This window comes from Muntiacus reevesi, chromosome 18, assembly GCF_963930625.1.
Source record: "Muntiacus reevesi chromosome 18, mMunRee1.1, whole genome shotgun sequence".
Classification (NCBI taxonomy): Eukaryota; Metazoa; Chordata; class Mammalia; order Artiodactyla; family Cervidae; genus Muntiacus; species Muntiacus reevesi.
The window spans coordinates 41718569-41740288 of NC_089266.1; the positions used below are offsets into that span (position 1 = coordinate 41718569).

At 44.5% G+C, this 21720-nt stretch overlaps 2 protein-coding genes and 1 long non-coding RNA gene across 10 annotated transcripts in view; 2 read left to right on the forward strand and 1 right to left on the reverse strand.

Moving 5' to 3' along the window:
• The window catches only part of BLTP2 (bridge-like lipid transfer protein family member 2), a 28593-nt gene extending 12923 nt beyond the window's left edge, over positions 1–15670 (forward strand). For 2 of the 4 annotated variants that reach the window (XM_065911121.1, XM_065911120.1), the window contains exons 23-39: positions 51–253; positions 1326–1620; positions 4708–4865; positions 5154–5360; positions 8325–8424; positions 8904–9086; positions 9569–9690; positions 10149–10304; positions 10391–10512; positions 11082–11262; positions 11891–11977; positions 12178–12288; positions 12423–12558; positions 12662–12792; positions 12978–13079; positions 13356–13490; positions 13917–15670. In XM_065911121.1, coding sequence (XP_065767193.1) covers positions 51–253; positions 1326–1620; positions 4708–4865; positions 5154–5360; positions 8325–8424; positions 8904–9086; positions 9569–9690; positions 10149–10304; positions 10391–10512; positions 11082–11262; positions 11891–11977; positions 12178–12288; positions 12423–12558; positions 12662–12792; positions 12978–13079; positions 13356–13490; positions 13917–14099 — 2612 coding nt within the window. In that variant the 3' untranslated portion in view covers positions 14100–15670. Of the gene's footprint in view, positions 1–50; positions 254–1325; positions 1621–4707; positions 4866–5153; positions 5361–8324; positions 8425–8903; positions 9087–9568; positions 9691–10148; positions 10305–10390; positions 10513–11081; positions 11263–11890; positions 11978–12177; positions 12289–12406; positions 12559–12661; positions 12793–12977; positions 13080–13355; positions 13491–13916 lie in introns of those variants that run through there. The other 2 variants (XR_010659772.1, XM_065911122.1) reach the window with 2 other exon arrangements.
• On the reverse strand, positions 10166–21682 carry LOC136150301 (uncharacterized). Its single transcript, XR_010659773.1, has 3 exons — positions 21438–21682; positions 20975–21094; positions 10166–10274 (listed from the first exon to the last, which is right to left on the reverse strand). It is a non-coding gene; the product is annotated as an uncharacterized lncRNA (long non-coding RNA).
• On the forward strand, positions 15139–20376 carry RSKR (ribosomal protein S6 kinase related). Of its 5 annotated transcripts, none has more exons than XM_065911125.1 (12): positions 15139–15195; positions 15584–15832; positions 15926–16009; positions 16130–16198; positions 16543–16612; positions 16725–16952; positions 17114–17154; positions 17402–17429; positions 17539–17628; positions 17716–17804; positions 17924–18034; positions 18518–20376. In XM_065911125.1, exons 1-12 carry the CDS (start codon positions 15139–15141, stop codon positions 18689–18691), a joined length of 1290 nt encoding a protein of 429 aa, XP_065767197.1. In that variant the 3' UTR covers positions 18692–20376. The 5 variants fall into 5 exon arrangements, with proteins under 5 accessions (XP_065767197.1, XP_065767195.1, XP_065767196.1 ...); XM_065911123.1 differs by having other exon boundaries at positions 18467–20373; XM_065911124.1 differs by having other exon boundaries at positions 15587–15832; positions 18467–20373.
• Positions 21683–21720: the final 38 nt, after the last annotated feature.

The following is a 21720-nucleotide window of genomic DNA, read 5'->3' on the forward strand; positions in this document are numbered from 1 at the left end:
CTGGTCTCCTGTTCTGGTTTGCATGGGCCCCGTATGCCTCCTCTCCTCAGCGGGCACGGTGATGCGGCGCCTCATCTCTGACTGGAGTGTGACACAGATGGTTAGTGACTTAAGTCAGGTGACTGTTCACCTGATGGCTTCGCCCACTGAAGAGAACGCTGACCACTGCCTTGATCCCTTGGTAACAAAGACCCACCTACTGAGCCTGTCCTCCCTTACCTACCAGCGGCACAGCAACCGCACGGCTGAGGAGGTACCGCCTGACACATTCTACTGCCTTGCTTGTATCAGTAGGTGTCTAAGTCTGCTCAGGCTGCCATAACAGAATACTGTAAGCAGAGGGGCTTAAACAGCAGAAATTTGTCTCACTGCTGGAGGCTGGGCAGCGTGGTCAGGTTCTGGTGAGGGCTGTCTTCCTGGCTTGCAGATGGCTGCCTTCTCACTGTGTCCTCGACTGGCAGGAAAAGAAGGAAACTCTCTGATGGCTCTTCTTGTGATGACACTAATCCTGTCATGAGGGCCCCACCCTAATTAGGACCCCATTTCTAAACCTAATTACCTCCTAAAGGCCCCATCTTTATAATTCCCATTAAGTTACACTGGGGATTATGGCCTCAGCATAAAATTTGGTGTGAGGACACAATTCAGTTCATAGTGGTAGGCTTTAGGTTAAGTCCTGGGTAATGTTCCTGACCATATTCTAATTATATATGTTGTTAGTTTATGATATATTCACTAGTATATGCATCCCTCTTTCTGAAAGTTTCTTTTTTCCCCTCTTTCTAAAGATAGTCTCTTGCTTTTCAAGAAATAGAAAAAAACTTTTTTTTTCCTAGTGTTTTATTTGGTGGTCCCTCCCCTGCCCCCAATTAAGGAAGGATTTTAAGATGAAATTATTTTGAGTCATTTAAAATACAGTGGCAGACAGTCCACCTGCAGTGCAGGAGACGCAGGTCCCAGTCCCTAGGTTGGGAAGATTCCCTGAAGAGGGAAATGGCAACCCACTCCAGTATTCTTGCTTGGGAAATCCCATGGATAGAGGAGCCTGGTGGGCTATATAGCACATGGGGGTTGAAAAAGAGTTGGATGAAACTTAGTGACTAAAAACAAACAAAAAAAACCTGAGTTTAAAATACAGTGTATATAGTCAGAGTGTAATATAGTACACACACTAAGCTCACATAGTTTTTCTTTCACTCAGTTGTCTCGTATCCCTCAGAAGAGGTCTGTTATTCAGCAAGCATGTTTGTTATCTTTGCATTTGTGGTCCAGGAGGAATGGTGGGGATTTCCATGCAACTCTGAGGTCCTTTCCCTGTTGCCTAGGAGCCCTCTACTCAAGTTGGGGATTCTGCCTTTCACACGCATCAGCTGCACTTGGTAGATTTACGGGCTTCCTGGACAACCACCAATCGGGACATTGCCTTTGGTTTATATGATGGCTACAAAAAGGCGGCTGTGCTTAAACGTAACCTCTCTACTGAAGCGCTGAAGGGGTTAAAGATTGATCCCCACCTGCCAGCCAAAAAGCCAAAGCAGAGTGTTCCTTCCAGTGCCCCAGCCCCACCTCCTGTCAGCACTCCCAGCTTCAGTGGACAGCCTGATAAGGGGTCTTCAGGAGGTAAGCTGGTGGAGAAGACTCCGAAGGGTTAGGTTTAGAATCTATATGTGGGCTTGAACAGGAGTTTGAGAAGGACTAATTCTGGGTGGTTCAGTGTGTGTGTAGAGATGAAACTGTTATTTTTCCACATTAGGCCACCTAAGTCTTACATAGCAGTACCAGGTGGGCATTAAAGGGTCTGGTTTATGGGACTTTCCTGGTGGTCCAGTGGTTAAGACTCCATGCTTCCATTGCAGGGGGCATGGGTTCGATCCCTGGTCAGGAAACTCAAGATTCTGGCAAAAAAAGAAAAAAGGGTCTGGTCCTTTGGCCAGGAGAAGAGGATTAGGAAGGAGTGATGACTTAGTCAGAATGACTAAGGAGAAGAAACAAAGAATTAGAGAATTATTTTGTGTTTTGATGAATTCAGTCAAGAATATTCTTTGAATACCACGTAGGCACAGAGCATTATACTGGATTTAGTAAGAGAGACATATGACATCCTGCTTGCCTCAACAGGTTTATTATCTTTGAGCTAAGATTAGTTCATTCACTCACTGAATCACTCACTCACTCATTCATTGGTTCACTTTTTAGCTTTACTGAGGGTTTATAATGTACTAGACATGTGACCCTAGACATTAGAATTGTAAAGCTGAGGGGAAGCTCTGAAACTAAGAGTCGTGGGGAATTTCTCCTGGGGGTCCAGTGGTTAAGACTCCGTGCTTCCACTGCAGGAGGCATGGATTTGACAGGTCAAGGAACTGAAATCCTGCGGGCAGTGCAGTGCAGCCAAAAAAATAGGTCATGAAGATGCTTTGTAGGAATGGTTAAGAAGAAAGTATTTAAATGAGCAGAGGGAAGTCTAGAAAGGCTTCACAGAAAATATAATTGAGATGGGTCTTAAAAGAGAGTAAGGGCCTGGAGAAGGAAATGGCAACCCACTCCAGTATTCTTGCCTGGAAAAGTCCATGGACAGAGGAATCGGGCGGGCTGAAGTCCATGGGATTACATGACTGAGCATGTGTGCATGAGGGTGGAGGGAGATGGGTTGGTAACAATAAAGTGGTAGAACTAAAAAAAAAAAAATAAAAGAGTAAGGGGCTTCCCCAGTGACTCAGTGATAAACAATTCACCTGCAGTGCAGGAGATGCAGGTTCGATTCCTGAGTCAGGAAGATCCCCTGGAGAAGGAAAGAGCAACCCATTCCAGTATTCTTGCCTGGGAAATCCCATGGACAGGGGAGCCTGTCGGGCTGCAGCCCATGGGGTTGCAGAAGAGTCAGACATGACTGAGAGGTTTAATAGGCAAAGAAAGAAAAGAGGGCATTTTAGGGAGAGAGAATAATAAGTACAGAGGAATGCAAGTTCATGTTGAGTTTAAAGACAAGGTGAAAAATGGTAAGTGCCACTAGCGAGAAATTACAGAGTATGTGAGTTCTTGACTATAGTGAAGGAGGTCCTATGATCAGGGAAGGGTTTATTGAGGCTTAGTATGGTTTAAGCATGTGGAAGTGAGGAGAAAGGGCATTGAAAGCAAAGGCAGTATCTTGAGCAAGAGTGGAGTTGGTCAAGCTCAATATGTTCAGAGGAGAGTGAACAGTCTGGGTTGGCGCAGGGTGTAGCCAAGGGTGAAGATGCTGGAAAGGAAAGCTACGGTAGAACATCAAAGGTCTGTCATACAAGGCTAGGGAGTTTTTGTTCCTTATTCAGTAAACAGCGGTTAACTGCTGAAGGATTTGAATAGGGGTGTGTCATCATTAGAATTTTACTTTTAGGAAGATAAATCTGGTGGTGGTGTTAGGGAGGACTGGAGAGAAAGTAACTGGAGGTGGGGGAGACAAATGAGGAAACTATTACGGCATTTTAACAAGAGGCCAGGAGTGCCTGAACTACTAGGTAGAGGCAGTGGGAATGGAGATGAGGGGATGAACAGAAATGTTATGTATGTGTGTAAGATTTGACAGCTGGTTGGAAGGGGGAGTTAGAATACGGAGAAAGAGATAACAGTTGACTGATGCTTTGAGTCTGGTGACTTGATAGTAACAATAATTTCAGAAATAGGAGAGCCAGAGGCTAAACAGATTTGTGGAGGTGTAGGATTGTTGAATTCAAATTTGGACGTGCTGAGTTTGTCCTGCAAGTAATACATCTAGATAATGTCTAAAAAACAGGTGGAAATGAGGATCTAAAAGCTTAGGGCTTAGAGTTAGAGATTGGGAGTTTCAGCATAGAGCAGTTAATGCCCAGGAGATAATGCTTAACTGTGGCAGGTATCCTGTGAAATACTTTATATATTATTCCATTTAATTCTCTCAAAAACCATATTAGATAGTTACTATTATTTTACACACAAGGAAACAGGTTAAAGCCAACTGCCAAAGGTTACCATCAAAGTAGTTGGCAGAGATAGGATCTTGAACATAGGCACGCTAGTCTAATTCTGGAGACAGTACTCTTAACCTACCATTGTTGGACAAACTCTAGAAGAAAGGACAGGGAATAGGCCAAGGAGAGACCTTAAGAGATAGACTTATCTCTAAAACCTGGGAGAAGTTGGAGGATCTAAAGGCATAATCAGAGAAAGCAGTAGAGCTAGAACACAGTGACACTGGTGGCAAGGGAATGATTTATGTGGAAAGGTGTGGTCAACAAACAAATAGCATTTAAAACAATTTGAAGTCGAGAGGGAGGGGACAATATGTATACCTGTGGCTGGTTCATGTTGATGTTGGACAAAAACCAGCACAATTCTGTAGAGCAATTATCCTTCAATTTAAAAAATAAAAAATATATAAAGTGAAAAATAGAAGGAACATGATGGAAGGGAAAAAGATCCTAGAGTAATTTAGAGGTGAATATGCCTAAGAAAAAGAAATGCTTGCGTATACATAGTGTTTCTAAGTTTCTCTTGGGAATCTGTTATTTTATTAAAATTGAAGGAAAATGAAATGACAACTGTTACCCAAAAGGGGTGGAGTGGGCTGAGCTGGAGTTGCAGGTTGGGGAGAATATGTTCTAGAGAAATTGAAAGAAGGTGTTTGGCCCTGGATGTGTTCTTTTTCCTTTAACTCTGTGGCTTTTCCCCCACTACTTCTTTCTCTGCCAGGTGCCTACATGTTGAAGAAGCTGATTGAAGAGACAGATAGGTTTGTAGTGTTCACAGAGGAGGAGTCAGGTGTGAGTGACCAGTTGTGTGGCATTGCTGCCTGCCAGACTGATGACATATATAACCGAAACTGCCTTATCGAATTGGTCAACTGCCAGGTACCTTCTCTCTACTAGAGTATCCCAGTATAGGGCTAGATGATAGTCATGTGTGTTTACCTCCCCCCCCCCACCTCTACATGAGAGTAGGTGGGTTGAGCTCCAAAATACTATCCTTTTTATTAATAACAGGTATCGTGGATAATCGCTTCCATTAGTAGAAGCCAGCAGAGCTCACTCAGTAAGCCAGAATTAGACCCACCTGCAGTCACTGGTACAGTCCTTTCACTAACCTTTCATCTTCCTCCCGGCCCTTGTGCTGCGACTCTGCTTCTGTTTCTGGCATAGATGGTTCTTCGGGGAGCAGAGACGGAAGGCTGTGTCATTGTGTCAGCTGCCAAAGCCCAGCTGCTGCAGTGCCAACACCATCCAGCCTGGTATGGTGACACATTGAAGCAAAAGACCTCCTGGACTTGCATCCTAGATGGCATGCAGTACTTTGCCACCACTGAAAGCAGCCCCACTGAGCAGGATGGCCGACAGCTCTGGTTAGAGGTTAGTCGGCAGGACTGGGGAGGCCTGATATCTCTCCAGTTGTCCATAGTTCGCGCCTTTCACCAAAATGGCTTGCAAGGTCCTTGATAGTACCTTTTGCTAGCAGGTTGTAGAATAATGAAGCTCCTAACACTTGAGTATAGAAACTCCATGCAGTCTCTGGCCTGTGATCTGTGAACACATAGTGTTTTTTCTTTTTTTTAGGTCTCATACTATTTATTCTAGTTCGTTGCAAGAGAAATTCTCATTTCCCAACATGAGAGTAAAATGAGTTGCAACTTTTTAACTTGAGATTGCTTACCACTATAAGATCATACTTGTCAGTAGGCAGCCAAAAAAACCAGGCAGTAAGTCTGGTAATTTTCAATAAGCTCTCTAGCTGCCCTTTCTCTGATCTCTCATGAAGATGGTTGATTAGTTGTTTCAGAAAATCAGTAAGGTTGAATAGAAAGACTGCTTGTCTGGGAGGCAGGTTACTATGTGAGATATGATTTCAGTTTTGCCATTTTAGTAGCCATGAGCCCTTGGGCAAGTCACCTTTATATGTGAAACTGAATTAATATTTCACTCACACAAGGTTGTTGAAAGGATCAAATAGAAAGTACTTTGAAAAATATGAAGCTTCATTTGGATGGAAGTCAAGTCTTATTTAAGTCAGTATGTTTGGGGAGGTCTTAGTTGTATATTAAGATAATTTTTTTTGTTAGGTGAGATTGTGAGCAGTTGGCAGGGACCAAGCTATAAATTTTCAGCATTTTGGTAAAACTAAGTTTGCACTGTAATTTCTAGGATATACTATCATCAAATTTATTGGTAACTCTAATGGGTATGAGATGTACCTAGCCACTGTTCTGCATTGTGATTACTTAACAGGTGTTAAATGTCCACATTATGCTGGGTGTGGTCCATTCAGATGAGTTATTGGATCCAGCTACATCTGATTGGGACCAGCGTGATAATTTCTTTTTCATTCTACACATTGGAGACAAAGCTAACCCCTCCTCCCTCCTCCCTGACTGGTACTCATTACTTCAATGATCTTAAGGCTCAGCCCCAAGTGTAAATTGTATAAGAGGTAATAAGCATTGAATCAGGGTCAGGTTGATGATAATGTGAAAGGTCATGCTGGTATATTACAGCCGTAGTTCAGGCAAGCAGTACTGTTTACCAGTGGTCTCAGGAGATAGGCAGAGAGAATGTTAACTGCTCATGCAGAGGTAGGCAGGATGAACTATGCAAGATCTCCCTTTCTGGCATTTTCTGGACCACTGGTTCTTTTAGGCATGCCTTCTTTTGCAAGGGAATTCTTTTTTTCTCAGACTGTGGTATTAGCTTTAGAGTAGAACGTCCTTGGCTGAGGTGGGAAGGACTTTGACATTGCCATTCCTGGACAAATTTTTTTGTGACTTGGCAGATTGTCTGTGTTCTTCTCGTATCACTCATTCTGTTCACTTTGACTTCAGCTTGGCAGAGAGAGTCCAAAGAATTCAGTTCCCTTCCCCCATGGCAACAGTGTCAGAACAGTCTGAAGACAGAAAACAGCAAGAACACAAATACACGAATACCAAAATGGGTGGGAAGTCATTTGTTTTGATGAATTTTTTTTGCCCATGGCGTGATTTTTTTCCATTTTTAAAAATTGTGATTAAAATATACATAATATAAAAAAAATAAAAGAAAATATACATAATATAAAACTTATAAACATAAAAAAGATAAAAAGGGACTTCCCTCACAGTCCAGTGGTTAAGACTCTGCAAACCACGGCAGGGGTGCAGGTTTGAAGAGCTCCATGGACCATAAAAATGGATAACATTATATAAAATTTATCATCATAACCATTTAAAATGTATAGTTTAGTTGTATTAAGGACATTCATAATGTTTTACAACCATCACCACCATCCATGTCCCAAACTCTTTACATTTTGTAAAACTGAAACTTTACCCATTAAACAGTAACTCCCCATTTCGCTTTCCCCCAGGTCCTGGCACCCACCATTCTCTTTTCTATCTCTATGATTTTGATTGCTCTTAAATATCTCTTATATATATAGATATATATATAGATATATGTATATAATATTTTAGGTATGTCATGTAAGTGGAATCATATATATTTGTCTTTTTGCAACTGACTTAATTCACTCAGTATATTGTCTTCAAGGTTCATCCGTGTTGTAGCATGTGTTAGAATTTCCCTCCTTTTAAACCTGAATTCTATTGTATGTATATACCACATTTTACTTCTCCACTCATCCATTGATGAACACTTGGGTGATTTCCATATTGTAGGTATTGTGAATAGCACTATTATGAATACGGGAGTACACATTTCTCTTCAAGACCTTGCCTTTAATTCTTTTGGGTATATATTCAGAAGTAGAATTGCTGGATTATAGAGTAATTCTGTTAATTTTGTTTGTTTGTTTTTAATTTTTGGCCACACTGTGGCATGTGGGATCTTAGTTCCCTAATCAGGGATTGAACCCACACCCCCTGCATTGGAAACAGGGAGTCTTAACCACTGGACCACCAGAGAAGTCCTTGTTTTTCATTTTTTGCAGAACTGCCATACTGTTTTCCATACTGGCTATAACATTTTACTTCTCATCAACAGTACACAGAGTTCCAGTTTCTGCACATCCTTGCCTTATTTTCTCATTTTTTTATGGTAGCCATCTTTATGGGTGTGAGATTGGACATGATTTGGTTTTTACCTACTTGTATTTTTCTGGCCTGAATCCTGGCAAAACGTGAATGTAACTCAAGTTGGGTTTGGAGAGCTTGGGTAGTTTGAGCCAGGAGAGAGGGACATTTGTCCTTTACCTTGGCAGATACATCAGTTCTAGGCAGTGAAAGTCTCAGTAGTATTATACTTGCATTATGGAGATATATGACCCAGTTGGGCAGGACAAGCTACTGGTCCCCCAGGAGTTAAAGATGCCTGTATCTCTGTCTTCAGGTAAAGAATATTGAGGAGCACCGGCAGCGTAGTCTGGACTCTGTGCAGGAGCTGATGGAGAGTGGGCAGGCAGTGGGAGGCATGGTTACCACCACCACAGGTCAGTTCTCACCTCTTCCCCATCATGTGGTGAGGAGCAGACATGCATCCTGAAGGGGGTCTCATTTCTTTACTTATTCTTAAGATTAATATGGGCTTCCCAGGTGACTCAGTGGTCAAGAGTCTGCCTGCCAGTGTAGGAGGTGCAGGAGACACGGCTTCAGTTCCTGGTCAGAAAGATTTCCCTGTAGAAGGAAATGGCAACCTGCTGTAGTATTCTTGCCTGGAAAATCCCATGGACAGAGGAGTCTGGTGGGCTACAGTCTATGGGGTCACAAAAGAGTCAGATGTGACTAAACGACTGAGCATGCACGCGTGCGGACACGTAAGATTAATATATGTGGATTAGGACCATTTTTGTGTTAGGCTCTATTGAAAGCAAGTGTCTGGAGTTACCTAGACATCACACATAGCTGGGAGGCTCTTACAATACCTCTTTTGAGAATGTCTTCCTCTTATCTCTTTCCTACCTCTTCCCAGATTGGAACCAGCCAGCTGAGGCGCAGCAAGCCCAGCAAATCCAGAGGATCATTTCACGCTGCAACTGCAGAATGTACTATATTAGTTACAGCCATGACATTGATCCTGAGCTGGCAACGCAGATTAAGCCACCTGAGGTTCCTGAGAACCAGGAAAAGGAAGATCTTCTGAAGAAGCAAGAAGGTATTCAGGGTTTGAAAGGCTTTTGGTAGGGAGTAGGAAACTTGTGAAGTAGTTATTTCCTTGGTGGTTTTGAGGCAGTAGTGTTGTTAAGAGTCCCAGTATGCACAGGGCACTAGCATTTCACTTTACTTTTTATTTTTTAAGTTCTGCTAGGAAAGAACAGAATTGGAATAAATGGGGGACTTGTCTGGTGGTCCCATAGTTAAGACTTTGCGCTTCCACTGCAGGGGGCACAGATTCGATCCCTGGTTGGAGCACTAAGATCCCACATGCTGGGAGTCTCAGCCAAAAGAAACCAAATAACTGGAATGAATGCATATTGTTTGATTCTGAAATAAGCAGATGTTTCTACCCATGAACATATCTCACCAAACCCTTTTATGGGGTTAATTAACAGACGTGGTTCAAGATATGGATTAGGAGATGGGATAGAAATTTAGGGAGAAACTGAGTCTCTTATTCAGCTGCAAACAATTATTTAGGGGCTGTGGATACCTTTACCCTCATCCATCATGAGCTGGAAATCTCCACCAACCCAGCTCAATATGCTATGATCCTGGACATCGTCAATAACCTGCTGCTCCATGTAGAACCCAAGCGGAAGGTGAGTAGGATCTGTTATAGACTACCAGTTAGCCTCAGAAGAACCCCCAGACCTTGTGGTTTTACTTGGGGTCCAGTAAGAAAAGCCATGCTTCCGACTGAAAAAGGGCCTGGTGGATGAAACATCCTCTTCTAGTTAGCAGCAGCAGTTGAAATTTTAGTTATCTAGGAAAGGTCTGAGTGTTCCTTGTTTTTCTTTGTCAGTTTTTTCTTTACTCAGTCACTTACCTCGAAAAACATCAAACTGCTCCCCACTTCCACCTCTGTACCTCCCCTGTGGAACTGGCTTATTGTGAAATCCACATGGCCAAATCTGCATTGGCTTACTCCTTACTCTTGCTACTAACGGTGACAGATGAAGGTGAACATTCCGGAAGAGGTCATCATTTCTTGTTCCTCTCTATATTTTACTTTACTGCAAGGCTTGTCTCTTGTTCATTTCCTTTTCTGTTCCTTTAGGAGCACAGTGAGAAGAAGCAGCGGGTCAGGTTCCAGCTTGAGATCTCTAGCAATCCTGAGGAGCAGCGCAGTAGCATATTACATCTGCAGGAGGCAGTGCGGCAGCATGTGGCGCAGATACGGCAGCTGGAAAAGCAGATGTATTCTATCATGAAGGTAGTCTCCTGGGGTAGGGAGTGTGAGGGTAGGGAGGTCTCCTAAGACATGGGAAATCTCTCAGTTCTCCTGTTCTGGCTCCCTAGTCTTTGCAGGATGATAGCAAGAATGAGAACCTGCTTGACCTGAACCTAAAGCTTCAGTTGCAGCTAAACCAGGAGAAGGCCAACCTACAGCTGGAAAGTGAAGAGCTTAATATCCTCATCAGGTGCCACAGCATTCTCCCCATGCCCTTGTCCAGTGCCCAAGATGGAGTCAGTTTCTTTTGCCTGCATTCTGATAGTCTTTAGGTCTAGTGTATGTTATCAAAGGCTGATGTAGTAGATTCAGGCACCTTTTCCTGAATGAGCCTTGTTAGACTTGGCTAACAGGTTGAGAACAGGAGAGCCCGTTTTTAGGATCCTTACTAGAGTACCTCAGGGAAAAGGAGAAAAACAAGTAGTTCAGAAAGATCATTTTTGTGGCCATGATGCTGTGCAACTGAACTAAAAATAAAATGTTTTGAAGTTGATCAGTAGGGAACACAATTGCAGATATAATCGTAGGGGTTATTAGTAGGAGAAGCTTACTTCAAGAAGCTGTAGAACTGAAGATGGCATTGTGCTCACATGGCAGAGTGTGAGAAACAATGAATCCAATGAAAATACTTAGGGAATAGTTGTTCTAGCCTAGGTCCATCTCTGGGTTTACCTCCTGCATCATTCTAGGGCATTCCACCCCACCTCTAACCCAAATGCTGTTGCCCATATTGGCTTTGACCTTCCTGTCCTTTTATAGGTGTTTTAAGGATTTCCAGTTGCAGCAGGCAAACAAGATGGAGCTGCGAAAGCAGCAAGAGGATGTGAGTGTGGTCCGCCGCACCGAATTCTACTTTGCTCAGGCACGATGGCGCTTGACCGAGGAAGACGGACAGCTAGGGATTGCTGAACTGGAGCTGCAGCGCTTCCTCTACAGCAAGGTATTGGGTATATACAGTCACACAAAGACAGCTGTATTAAGAGGCATTGACCTTTCTCAGGAGTCTAACTCACAAAGAGAGACTACTATTTGATTGTTAATGGTGGTATGCGTGGTTATTAATAATGATAGAAGCATGAGCAGAGAGAGTACCCCTCATACACATTTGTTTGTGATAGTAAATAATAGAGATACAGATGAGCTTGATCGAATGCTTCCCTCATTGAAGAAGATAATTATTCTATATGGCCAGAGGAAGGTAGTCTCCCAAGTCCAGCTTAGAATAGAATCATTAATTCTATACTGGCGTACATCTTTCCTGCAGTTACCCTTGGCATGGAGAACAGGACTTTCTTCATTATTCTTCCATCTCCCCTAGAGATGTTTGGAAATGTGTTGAGGCCATTTTTTAATGTCATAGGGACTGGAAAGTATCGTTGGCACTTAGTGCCCTGGCCATCAGTGCCCATTAGAAATACTGGATTAGAGTGTGCATTGACTCTAAGAATGAAAGACATAGCAAAAGCATATGTAGAACCTGAAAACAAATGATATAGGTAGCAGTCCTCTGGCAAGCTCCTGAGAAAGGCTTATTATAGTGGATTGGGGGTTGTGATCTGTCTTTACAGGTGAATAAATCTGATGACACAGCAGAACATCTTCTGGAGTTGGGCTGGTTCACTATGAACAATCTCCTCCCTAATGCTGTCTATAAGGTAAGTCTTAGTTCCCTATTCCTAGCCCATTTACAGGCTTCCTAACACTGGGCATTTGCAATGACACTTCCACATAAACCCAACTATGGGAAAGAATGTGGTGATGTGAGATGGAAACTTGCCTAGTTTAGCAACACCATTGCTGCTTCTCTCGGTCTGCATAGGATTTGTGGATTGATTTATCACTGTCTATCCTACAGGTAGTCCTTCGGCCCCAGAGTTCCTGCCAGTCTGGGCGACAACTGGCCCTTCGCCTCTTCAGCAAAGTCCGGCCCCCAGTTGGGGGTATTTCTGTTAAGGAGCACTTTGAGGTTAGCAAACACTCCTTTGGGGACCCAGGAACACAAGGCAGTTAAAAGCTCTCTGTGCGTTGTTACATTAGGGATAGGTAAACTGAGGGATGATGTCTGAGCCTAATTGCTTCTTCAGCCTTTTTCCTCTTTAGGTAAATGTGGTGCCTCTCACCATCCAGCTGACACACCAGTTCTTCCATAGAATAATGGGTTTTTTCTTTCCTGGCCGAAGTGTGGAAGATGATGAGGTTGGTGATGAAGAAGATAAGTCCAAACTGGTGACTACTGGTGAGAACTTTAATGGGGAGCTCCAGAGGACTGGGGTCACAGCCCCAGAGATGGCTGAAGCTTCCGAAGGAGGACAACAGCTAGTGTACTTGCTTTTTCGTAGGAATACCAGTGGTGAAGCCTCGGCAGCTGATTGCAACAGATGATACAGCACCACTGGGCCCTGGGAAGGGTGTGGCACAGGGCTTGAATCGGAGTTCTGGGGTCAGAAGGTCATTTCGCAAAGCACCTGAGGTACCAGACATGTCCCTGATAATAGGAAAATGGGAGAGTCCTGGGGTACTCTGTTTGGCCTGGATGGGGATTTCTTTTGTTTCTTTCTGAGTCTACTCCAGGGATGAAAGGAGTTGGAGATGTTTGGGGTCCTGAATTTCTTGTGATGGCTTGAGGGGTACACACTTCTTTCCTTCCATTCCTAGCACCCTGTCGATGATATTGACAAGATGAAAGAGCGAGCTGCCATGAACAACTCCTTCATCTATATAAAGATTCCACAGGTTCCACTGTGCGTCAGCTACAAGGTCTGCCCTTCCCTAGCACTTTGTTAGAACAGTATGGGAAGGGTACCAGATAAGATCAGAGATTAAAAACAGAGATAGTGAAGGTGGTCTGTGGGTAATGTGCTATTCCCTTTGGATTCCCTTAGGAATCAGTATCAGACTGAGATAGGGAGAAATCAGTATCTGTAGGTTGCTGCTGCAGAAAGATACCAGATGTGGACTCAAGTACTGGCTTGGACTAAAAATGGCAGCCGATATATTTTTTTTTCTTTTCTCTTCCCTCTCTTTCTTTTGCAGGGTGAGAAGAACAGCGTGGACTGGGGTGACCTTAACCTGGTGCTGCCCTGTCTGGAGTACCATAACAACACATGGACGTGGCTAGACTTTGCCATGGCTGTCAAGAGGGACAGCCGCAAAGCCCTGGTTGCCCAGGTATCCCGGCAGAGTTCATGGCTGTTTGGTTAGCAGAGGCTGGCAAGCAGATCCTCTGCTCAGGGGCATTTTGTTGTAACATGTATATGTTATCAGGCAGCCATGGGAAGGGGGCAGGTGAATGGAGTGATTTTTATTCCTATCCTCTCCATGACTTTGCTCAGATGGTTAAATTGAATGTCTACTGAGTGTTTCATATATGTTAACTACTGTTGATTTTTAGGGAAGTGAGGACTGATATAAGTTCATGTTTAGATCAGGTTCTAATAGACTGTAAGCTTCTTGAGAGCAGAGATCGTTTAATAATCTGAATTGCCCCCATTGAGTGTCCATGTAAGTTTAATAAATACTGACTTGGTCCACTTAACTTACTCTGCCTGTCCCATTAATATTTACCTTCCCTTTTACTCCTCTCTAACCTATCAGGTAATCAAAGAGAAGCTAAGGCTGAAGCCTGCAACAGGGTCTGAGGTCCGGGGAAAACTAGAAACTAAATCAGACCTCAACATGCAACAGCAGGAAGAGGAGGAGAAAGCCCGGCTCCTCATCGGTTTAAGTGTGGGCAACAAGAATCCTGGGAAGAAGTCCATCTTTGGCAGGCGCAAGTGATCCGGCAATCCGAGAGAGGCTGCAGTACAGGAGCTGACTCTGACTCAGGCCCCAGGGACTTGTGGGGTGGGAGGTGTTTCCCGTCATCCTTTAGGATCTGTGGGGGTCAGGAGCCCACAGGGTGCTGTGGAGAGAGGCCCTGCTCTTTAACAGCTGGCTGGTTCCTTGCAGACCATGGTGGATAATGCTGAGTTCTACCTCACACTGATCAGCAGGCCCAGGGCCAGAGAGGCATCAAGAGAGCAAGACCCAGGGAACGGCTCCAAGGCCAGAATCTGGTTCCCTTGGGATCAACTGAAAGGGTGGGGGGGGGACAGTTCTGATCAAGTGTGATAAATTTTTATAAATAGGCATATATAAAAAATACATATATATATATATTTGTAAGTGTAACTGCTCTCCCTATGTGCCAGAAAGTGGAGGGGAGGGGCTGATCATCTGTCCCTCATCCCACCACCCTGTATGAAAGTGGTATTAGTGATCTGGGGGAATCAGCCCCTCCCCAAACTGTGCCAAGCTCACTTTGGAGAATGGCAGTAGGAGACAGGGCTGGCCATGGATCTCTCTCCCTGGGGTATCCCCTGAAGAATGGTTAAAAAAAAAAAAGTGATTTAAAGAGAAAAAATATATTTTAAATTTGATGCTGTTTTTTTTTTTTTTTTTCTAATTGTATTGAGTGTATGGTTTCAGCCTGTATCCTTTTCTCTCCATCAATCCAAGAAACCACCAATCCTAGCTGCCACTCTTGAGGGTGGCTTCTTCCTTCCTACCTGAAGCTGTATCTCAGATATTTCCCAGCTCTTATGTGACATGGGTCCCATGCTGACAGATCTCTGCATATTTTAGTCCTGGCTCTAAGCTATTCTTCACCAGGGCGATAGGATTTGGGGATAAGGGTGAGGTTTGACTGCATCATTTGCATCTCTAGTTCCAACAGCAAGAAGAGGCGGGGCTTGTGTATAACAGCACTGGGGGAGGAATTGCTTATGTAACTGGGGCAGCAGATGTAGCAGAAGGAGAGAGGAGGCAGAAGCTGGGGATGGGAGCAGTGAGCTGCCGGCAGGGGCACCATGCCCAGATGACTGCTTCTCATAAGGTAGGGTGTGGGGCCTCTGGCAGCTTCTTTAGGGGAGGTGAAAGAGGCATGTGCTTAAGGCCTGGCAATCGACTGGCGGTGACAGTGTTGTCCACTGTGGGGGTGGGGCAGGGAGGCTTTACTATCAAAGTAGCTATCCCAGCCCCATACTGAGAGGTGCAGGCTGAATTTCTGATGCCATATGGGGGAAATGTCCAAATATTGCTTTCCTAGAGGATTTTAATTGTGTCCAGGAAATCCAGACCTCGGCTTGATGCAAGGGCAGTGGCCATCTTGCCTGGGCCAAATCTATGTCTTTAGGGTTGAGATTTGAGGGAGTGCCTGCTAAGATGGGCAGAACCTGTAATGCCTCAGGGGCAGAAAGTTTAGTGGCTCCTTTGGTTCTCAGCAGGGTGGCAACATCCAGGGCCCCTGGGTCCAAGGCTGGAAGAGCCTCTGGTCAGGTGTGGGGACCACAAGGTCAGGTGTGAAAGAACTGTGGGGACTACGGGGGCATCAGTTCCTGCATCGGGAGCCCCTGGAGCCAGCCCCACTGCTAGTAGAGAAGCCGCTGCCTGAATGGCCAGTGCCTCAGTTCATCAACCTCTTTCTGCCGGAGTTTCCTATTAGGCCCCTTAGGGGGCATCAGCAGCTAAAGGTAGGTCAGTGGAATCCCTGGAAGGGGTCTCGGCCTCGGGGAGAAATCAAGAAACAGAGTCTCAACTGCCCTGTTCTCCCTTTACCTGTACAGATTTTAGGCCTTGTGGCTAAAGGCTCCTTTGGAACGGTCCTCAAGGTGCTAGACTGTGGCCAGAAAGCAGTATTTGCAGTGAAGGTAGGGACCTAGATACTCCCACATTCTCTAGTCCCTGCCTCCAGCCTTGATTCAGGAGAGGTTGGGAGGAATAAACAATTTAATAACACTTCCCCTAGCATCACTCCTCTGCTTTTATAGGTGGTACCCAAGGCGAAAGTCGTACGGAGGGATATCCTGAGGCAATGCAAAGAGGAGGTCAGCATCCAGGTATGCAGTGTGCCCACAGCTCTGGAAAGGATCCTCAGAAGAACCAAATGACAGGTGGAGGAAGCACATTCTTTGTCCAGCTAGCTTGCTTTTCCTGACTCTGACCCCTCCCTCTGCTGTAACCAGAAGACCTCAGGAAATGCAGCCATCAGTAGAGTGATTCTAGGTCCTGGGGGAAAACTCTCCAGCAAATCCAGTGTGTTCCTTAGTAGTGGGGTACCAGGCAGGCAGCCTGAACTGAGAGGTGGGGCAGCAGCTTCCTTTCTGCACAACTAGGTAAAGCCTGACTTCTGGCTGCCTTGATCCTCAGTGACCCTCAATGTTCCTCACTTCTTCGTCCATAGCGACAGATCAACCATCCTTTTGTACACAGTATGGGGGACAGCTGGCAGGGAAAACGACACCTCTTCATTAGTGAGTAACTGGCTTCTCTCCTCATTCCCAAGGGTACTTTTGCTGTACTCCCCACCTGAGATTACCCATCCTTTTGGCTTGTTCTGCCTTTGCTCTGTTCCCCTTCTTGTAGTACTGCTCTCTCCCAGAGGGAGAGGGGACAGCAGGTGGCATCGGTTTGGGCAGGAGGCATACAGTGCCTTGCGCCCAGGCACAGCAGGCCCCAAATATCGCCCAGGCTTCTGGTGCTTTGCAGTGTGCAGCTACTGCAGCACAGATCTGTACTCCGTGTGGTCTGCTGTTGGCCGCTTGACTGAGGCTTCCATCCGCCTTTTTGCTGCTGAGCTGATCCTGGTGCTGTGTAAGTGAAACAGGAGTGGTAATGGAAATGAGGAAGGAATTAAGGAGGGAGGGAGGAGGGAGGAGAGAGCTGAAGTCAACAGGGATAGAAATGGGGTGGGAGCTATCAGGGAAATTAGGAGAAAGAGCTTCAGTAACCCTCATGCTTGCTGTCATCCACAGGCTATCTCCATGACTTGGGCATCATCCATCGAGATGTGAAGGTAATTAAATGTTTTGTTTTTGAGGAGGGACTTCAGTAAGACATTCCAATAGATCCAAGAAGGTGGGAGGAGCTGCTGAGAACAGTTGACCTTGGGACCCTCGTGGGTGTTAAGGATTTGGGCAAGGGCCCTCCAAGTATAGACTTGGCTGCTGAGCAAGGACATCTTCTTCAGCTGAGGATACACATGATGAAAAAGGGGTGAAAGGAAGAGAATGAATAATAACTTCTCACCTCTGGTTTTTCAGATGGAGAATATCCTTCTGGACGAACGAGGTAAGTCATTTCTTTTTCTAGTCCCAGAGTAAGAGGCACCGCAGTTTGGAAATAAGTCATGACTGATAAGGATTGGAACAGAGTGGTGCTGATGCCTTGTTTTTCACAGGCCATCTGAAACTGACAGACTTTGGTTTGTCCCGCCACCTGCCCCAAGGAGCCCGAGCCTATACTATCTGTGGCACTCTTCAGTACATGGGTGAGGGAGAGGCTAAAGCTGATGGGTAAGCAGTAGGCAGGAGGAAAGCCAACAGATGTCAGTGACAAGTATCTTTCAAATCTGTAGCGCCCGAGGTCCTGAGTGGAGGGCCTTACAACCATGCTGCTGACTGGTGGTCCCTGGGTGTCTTGCTTTTTTCTCTGTCAACTGGAAAGGTGAGAGAATGGTAGTGACGTTGGGCAAAGAAGAGAGGAGTTGCTTTCTGGTGGGAAGAAAGATGTTAAGAAATCTTCCCTCATTCTAAGCAATGACATCTTCCCACCCCTTAACTCAGTTCCCAGTGCCAGCAGAGAGAGATCATGTGGCCATGTTGGCAAGTGTGACCCACTATGACTCTGAGATCCCATCTTCTCTTAACCAGGGACTCTCACTCCTACTCCGCGAGGTAAGGGCGAGCACGACTTCACTACCAAAACCTTAATTTCTTTCCCTATCACTGAAGTGGTATGTCCCCAATCCTCTGATTAGTTATTGGTGGTGGGCAGGTATGGGGGCTATTCCAACTTGATTAAGTACTACCTCACTACTTGCCTTCTAAATAGCACTTCAGACTTTATACCTGAGTTCCTGATCCTCCAAACCCCATCCATAGCAGGTCACTTCTGAGAGAGTGCTGCTCTCTTATCAATACAGCTCCTTTATTCCTACTGCTGCCCCCAAATTAGCCTATTTCACCCACTTTTACATATCCTCTATTCTTTTGGGTTCTTCTCCCTGCCCTCCACAGATCCATGAACTTCTTTCTCCTTTTCCAGCTTCTCTGTTCCATCCCTTTCATACCCCAGTCTCTCCTCTTTCATGTTTTGTTTTCCTTCAGCTCTTACACCAGGATCCCCTTCACCGTCTACGTTATTTGCATCACTTCCAGGTCCACCCTTTCTTCCGGGGTGTGGCCTTTGACCCAGAGCTCCTACAGAAGCATCCAGTGAACTTTGTCTTGGAGACGCAAGCTGCCCAGTCTAGTCCATCATCGGAGTCCATGTTTTTCAAGGACTTTGACTGTAATCTGGAGTCCTTCCTGGTCCACCCGAGGCTGGCTTGAGCTTCTCTACTGGAGTTGGGGCCCATCCAGGAACTTGAGGACTTCCTCCACTGCCAGCTCACTGTGACCACCTGATGATCAGTTTGTTTTCACTTTGTAGCCTCTTATCACTCTGTTCCTCTAGGTGTTGAACCAGAGTTCAGACTGGGTGTTCTGTTGGCAGCCACGATGCCCTAGTCCTTACCTCATCATACAGCCTATCTCAGTCTCAGATCAGAGTGTGGACCTTTACCTTTATCTCAGTTCTCTGATGCTTATACCCTGCAGTTTTTAGTCAGAAGTTTATTCCACTTTTCCTTCTTGTTTCTGTGCCATGTTTCCTTTCATGAGCAAAACATTTCATGGGTTCCCAAGGTGCTATTTATGGGTTTAACAGGCTTGTCAGAAGCAGTATGAATATTTTTCAGAGGTCTCAAAAGCTAGCATTTATTTCAACCCCTAAATATGCAGGTAAAACATATGATTTAGGGCCCAAAGTCAGTCTAATTTTTTAAAAATTTAAAAAGTTAAATCTAATAGCATACTGTGAGGAAGAGAATAAGAAATGAAACTTGGGGGGGGGTTTACATGTCTTCTTTAGGGGTAACTGGAATAACTGTCCACATTTTTTCCAAAACAAAACCTCTTTGAAAGACATAAGTATTCTTAAACTGACCTCTTCCCTAGATGGCCAAGGGTTTAGTTTCTGATGTGCAAACCAATGAATTAAGAGGCATGACATCGGCTTTGAGATTTAAGATAAGAGATGGAACTCAAGAACCTTTTCCTTTAGGAAAATAATCTGAACCTTAAAATTGTTTACATTTCTGGCCTTCATGACTTCTTTTCATTTTTCTTTAACTTCCTAAAAGCTTCACTTTCATTATTCTTCAGTCATATCTGAAGAGAGTCTGGGAAGTACTCAAGTACTGTTTATTAATTTTGTCCCTGGTTTAAGCCAGATTTTCCCTGTACACAGCTGGCATTTTATTGACCTCTGCAGAACTGCTTTTTCTGAATTATACTTTGACAATCCATATGAAAATCCCTATGAAATTTAATTGCTGTGGATACTGTAAAGGGTGTTTATAGATCATAATGTTCTATATATGGATGTATGTGAGAAAATTTTCTCTGAACCCAATTGTGCTTTTCCTCAATTGCTGGTTGGTTTTTACCTTAAAGACAATTTATATTCAACTGAGTCTATTTTTCTTTTCATATGATGCTAGACCACTGAGAGCCCAGTTTCTGGTCCACTTCCAGCAAGTGTTTAGGACCTCATGTTATGTTTTGTATGCTAGCCATGTTCTTGGTTCCATCCTCCTTTTCTGCCTTTACTTTTCTTATTTTCATTTTTCTGTTTTAATCCTTTTTTAAAAATCTTAGTAGATTACCTCCATCTTTGTAAGCCTTTTAGAATTAGGTTGATATATAAATAAATAATGTATCCTTAAGCCTTTTGACTATTTCATTTGTTTCTCTTTAGAGACTTTTTAAGCTTTATTACATATTTCTAAAGTTGTCATGACCAGAACTTCACATTGGATAAAAAACCAATACTAGAAATAGAAACTAATGGCTTCTAAAACAGTAAAGAGTATTAGACTGGAATTTAGGAGACCTGGTGACTTGATCCACCAACAAATATCTCAGTGTAAGAGGCCTCAGAAGAGGCCAACTCTGCTGACACCTTGATCCGACTTCTAGGCTCCAGTATTGTGAAAAAATAAATTTCTGTTGTTTAAGGCATCTGGTCTATGGTACTGCATTTTATTTAACCCAATATATCTAAAAATATCTCAACATAGCTCAGTTGGTAAAGAATCCGCCTGCAATCCTCCCGGTTCAATTCCTGGGTTGGGAAGATCCCCTGAAGAAGGGAAAGGCTACCCACTCCAGTGTTCTGGCCTGGAGAATTCCATGGACTATACAGTTCATGGGGGTTGCAAAGAGTTGGACACAACTGAGCGACTTTCACAACATGTAATCAACATTTTAAAATAAGGTATTCTTTTTTTTTCCAAATAAAGTCCTCAAAATCCAGTTTGTTTTTTACTCCTACAGTCTCAGTTGGACTCGCCACATTTGAAGTGGTCAGTAGCCACATGTGGCTAGTGGCTCTGCTACTGGATAATACAGAAGAGCCCATCCCCTGAGAGCCCTGAAGTTCATAACATTATGGTTTTTTCTCCCTGGGCTATTGCCTTTTCCAAATTCATTATGACTTCAGAGTGTCAATAACGTGCCTGTGAGTGTTCAACCGAACATACTTTATAATAAACTATAACTCCAAATACTTACCTTTAGGTTGTTTTCCAAAATCAATCCCATCTCCAGTAGCTAGTTTCCCACATGGGTCTCAAGCGACAATAGAGTATAGTTGGTAGTGTGGGTGGCAATCTGTACCCTGCCACTTACTACCTGCGGGGCATTGGACAAAAGACATTGCGTGTGACTCAGTTCCTCTGTCTGTAAAACGGGGATATTTACAGCACCTATTCCATAGCTCTTTTCAGGATTAAAGGAGATAAGATATAAAAGGCATCTGGAAGAGTGCCAGGTGCCTAATAAATGTCCAAATACTTGTAAGCTATGACTGTTCCAGTAAACTTGTTGCCGGCTCTGAGGTAAGTCCCAAGAAAACACCAGAAATTCTGGAGAGGTTAAATGACAGCGCAGGCTGTTTGACGCCATCACGGACGCAGGACCTGTTCGCGGACCGAGCAACCTAAGTAAAAATAAAAAACAAAACCACTCCACTCACCTTCCCTTCTAGACCCCCTCGGCCGGCTCCTGCCGGTCACGGCTAAAGTAACCGTGGGAAACCTGAGGGAGAGACACGAGGACAACTTTTTTGACTGGGAGTGAGAGTGGCCTTCTCGAAGCTAGAGAGAGGGGTTCCTCGACCGTCCAGCTACCCGTTACGCTCTCGGAGGTGAGGCCGAAAGACTGGCCTTGGGCGTTGAGCCCCCCGCTCCCACCGCCCGCATCGAAGGTTGCTGGGGATCAGACCGCAGGGCACACGCGCGCGCGCCCACCACGGACAT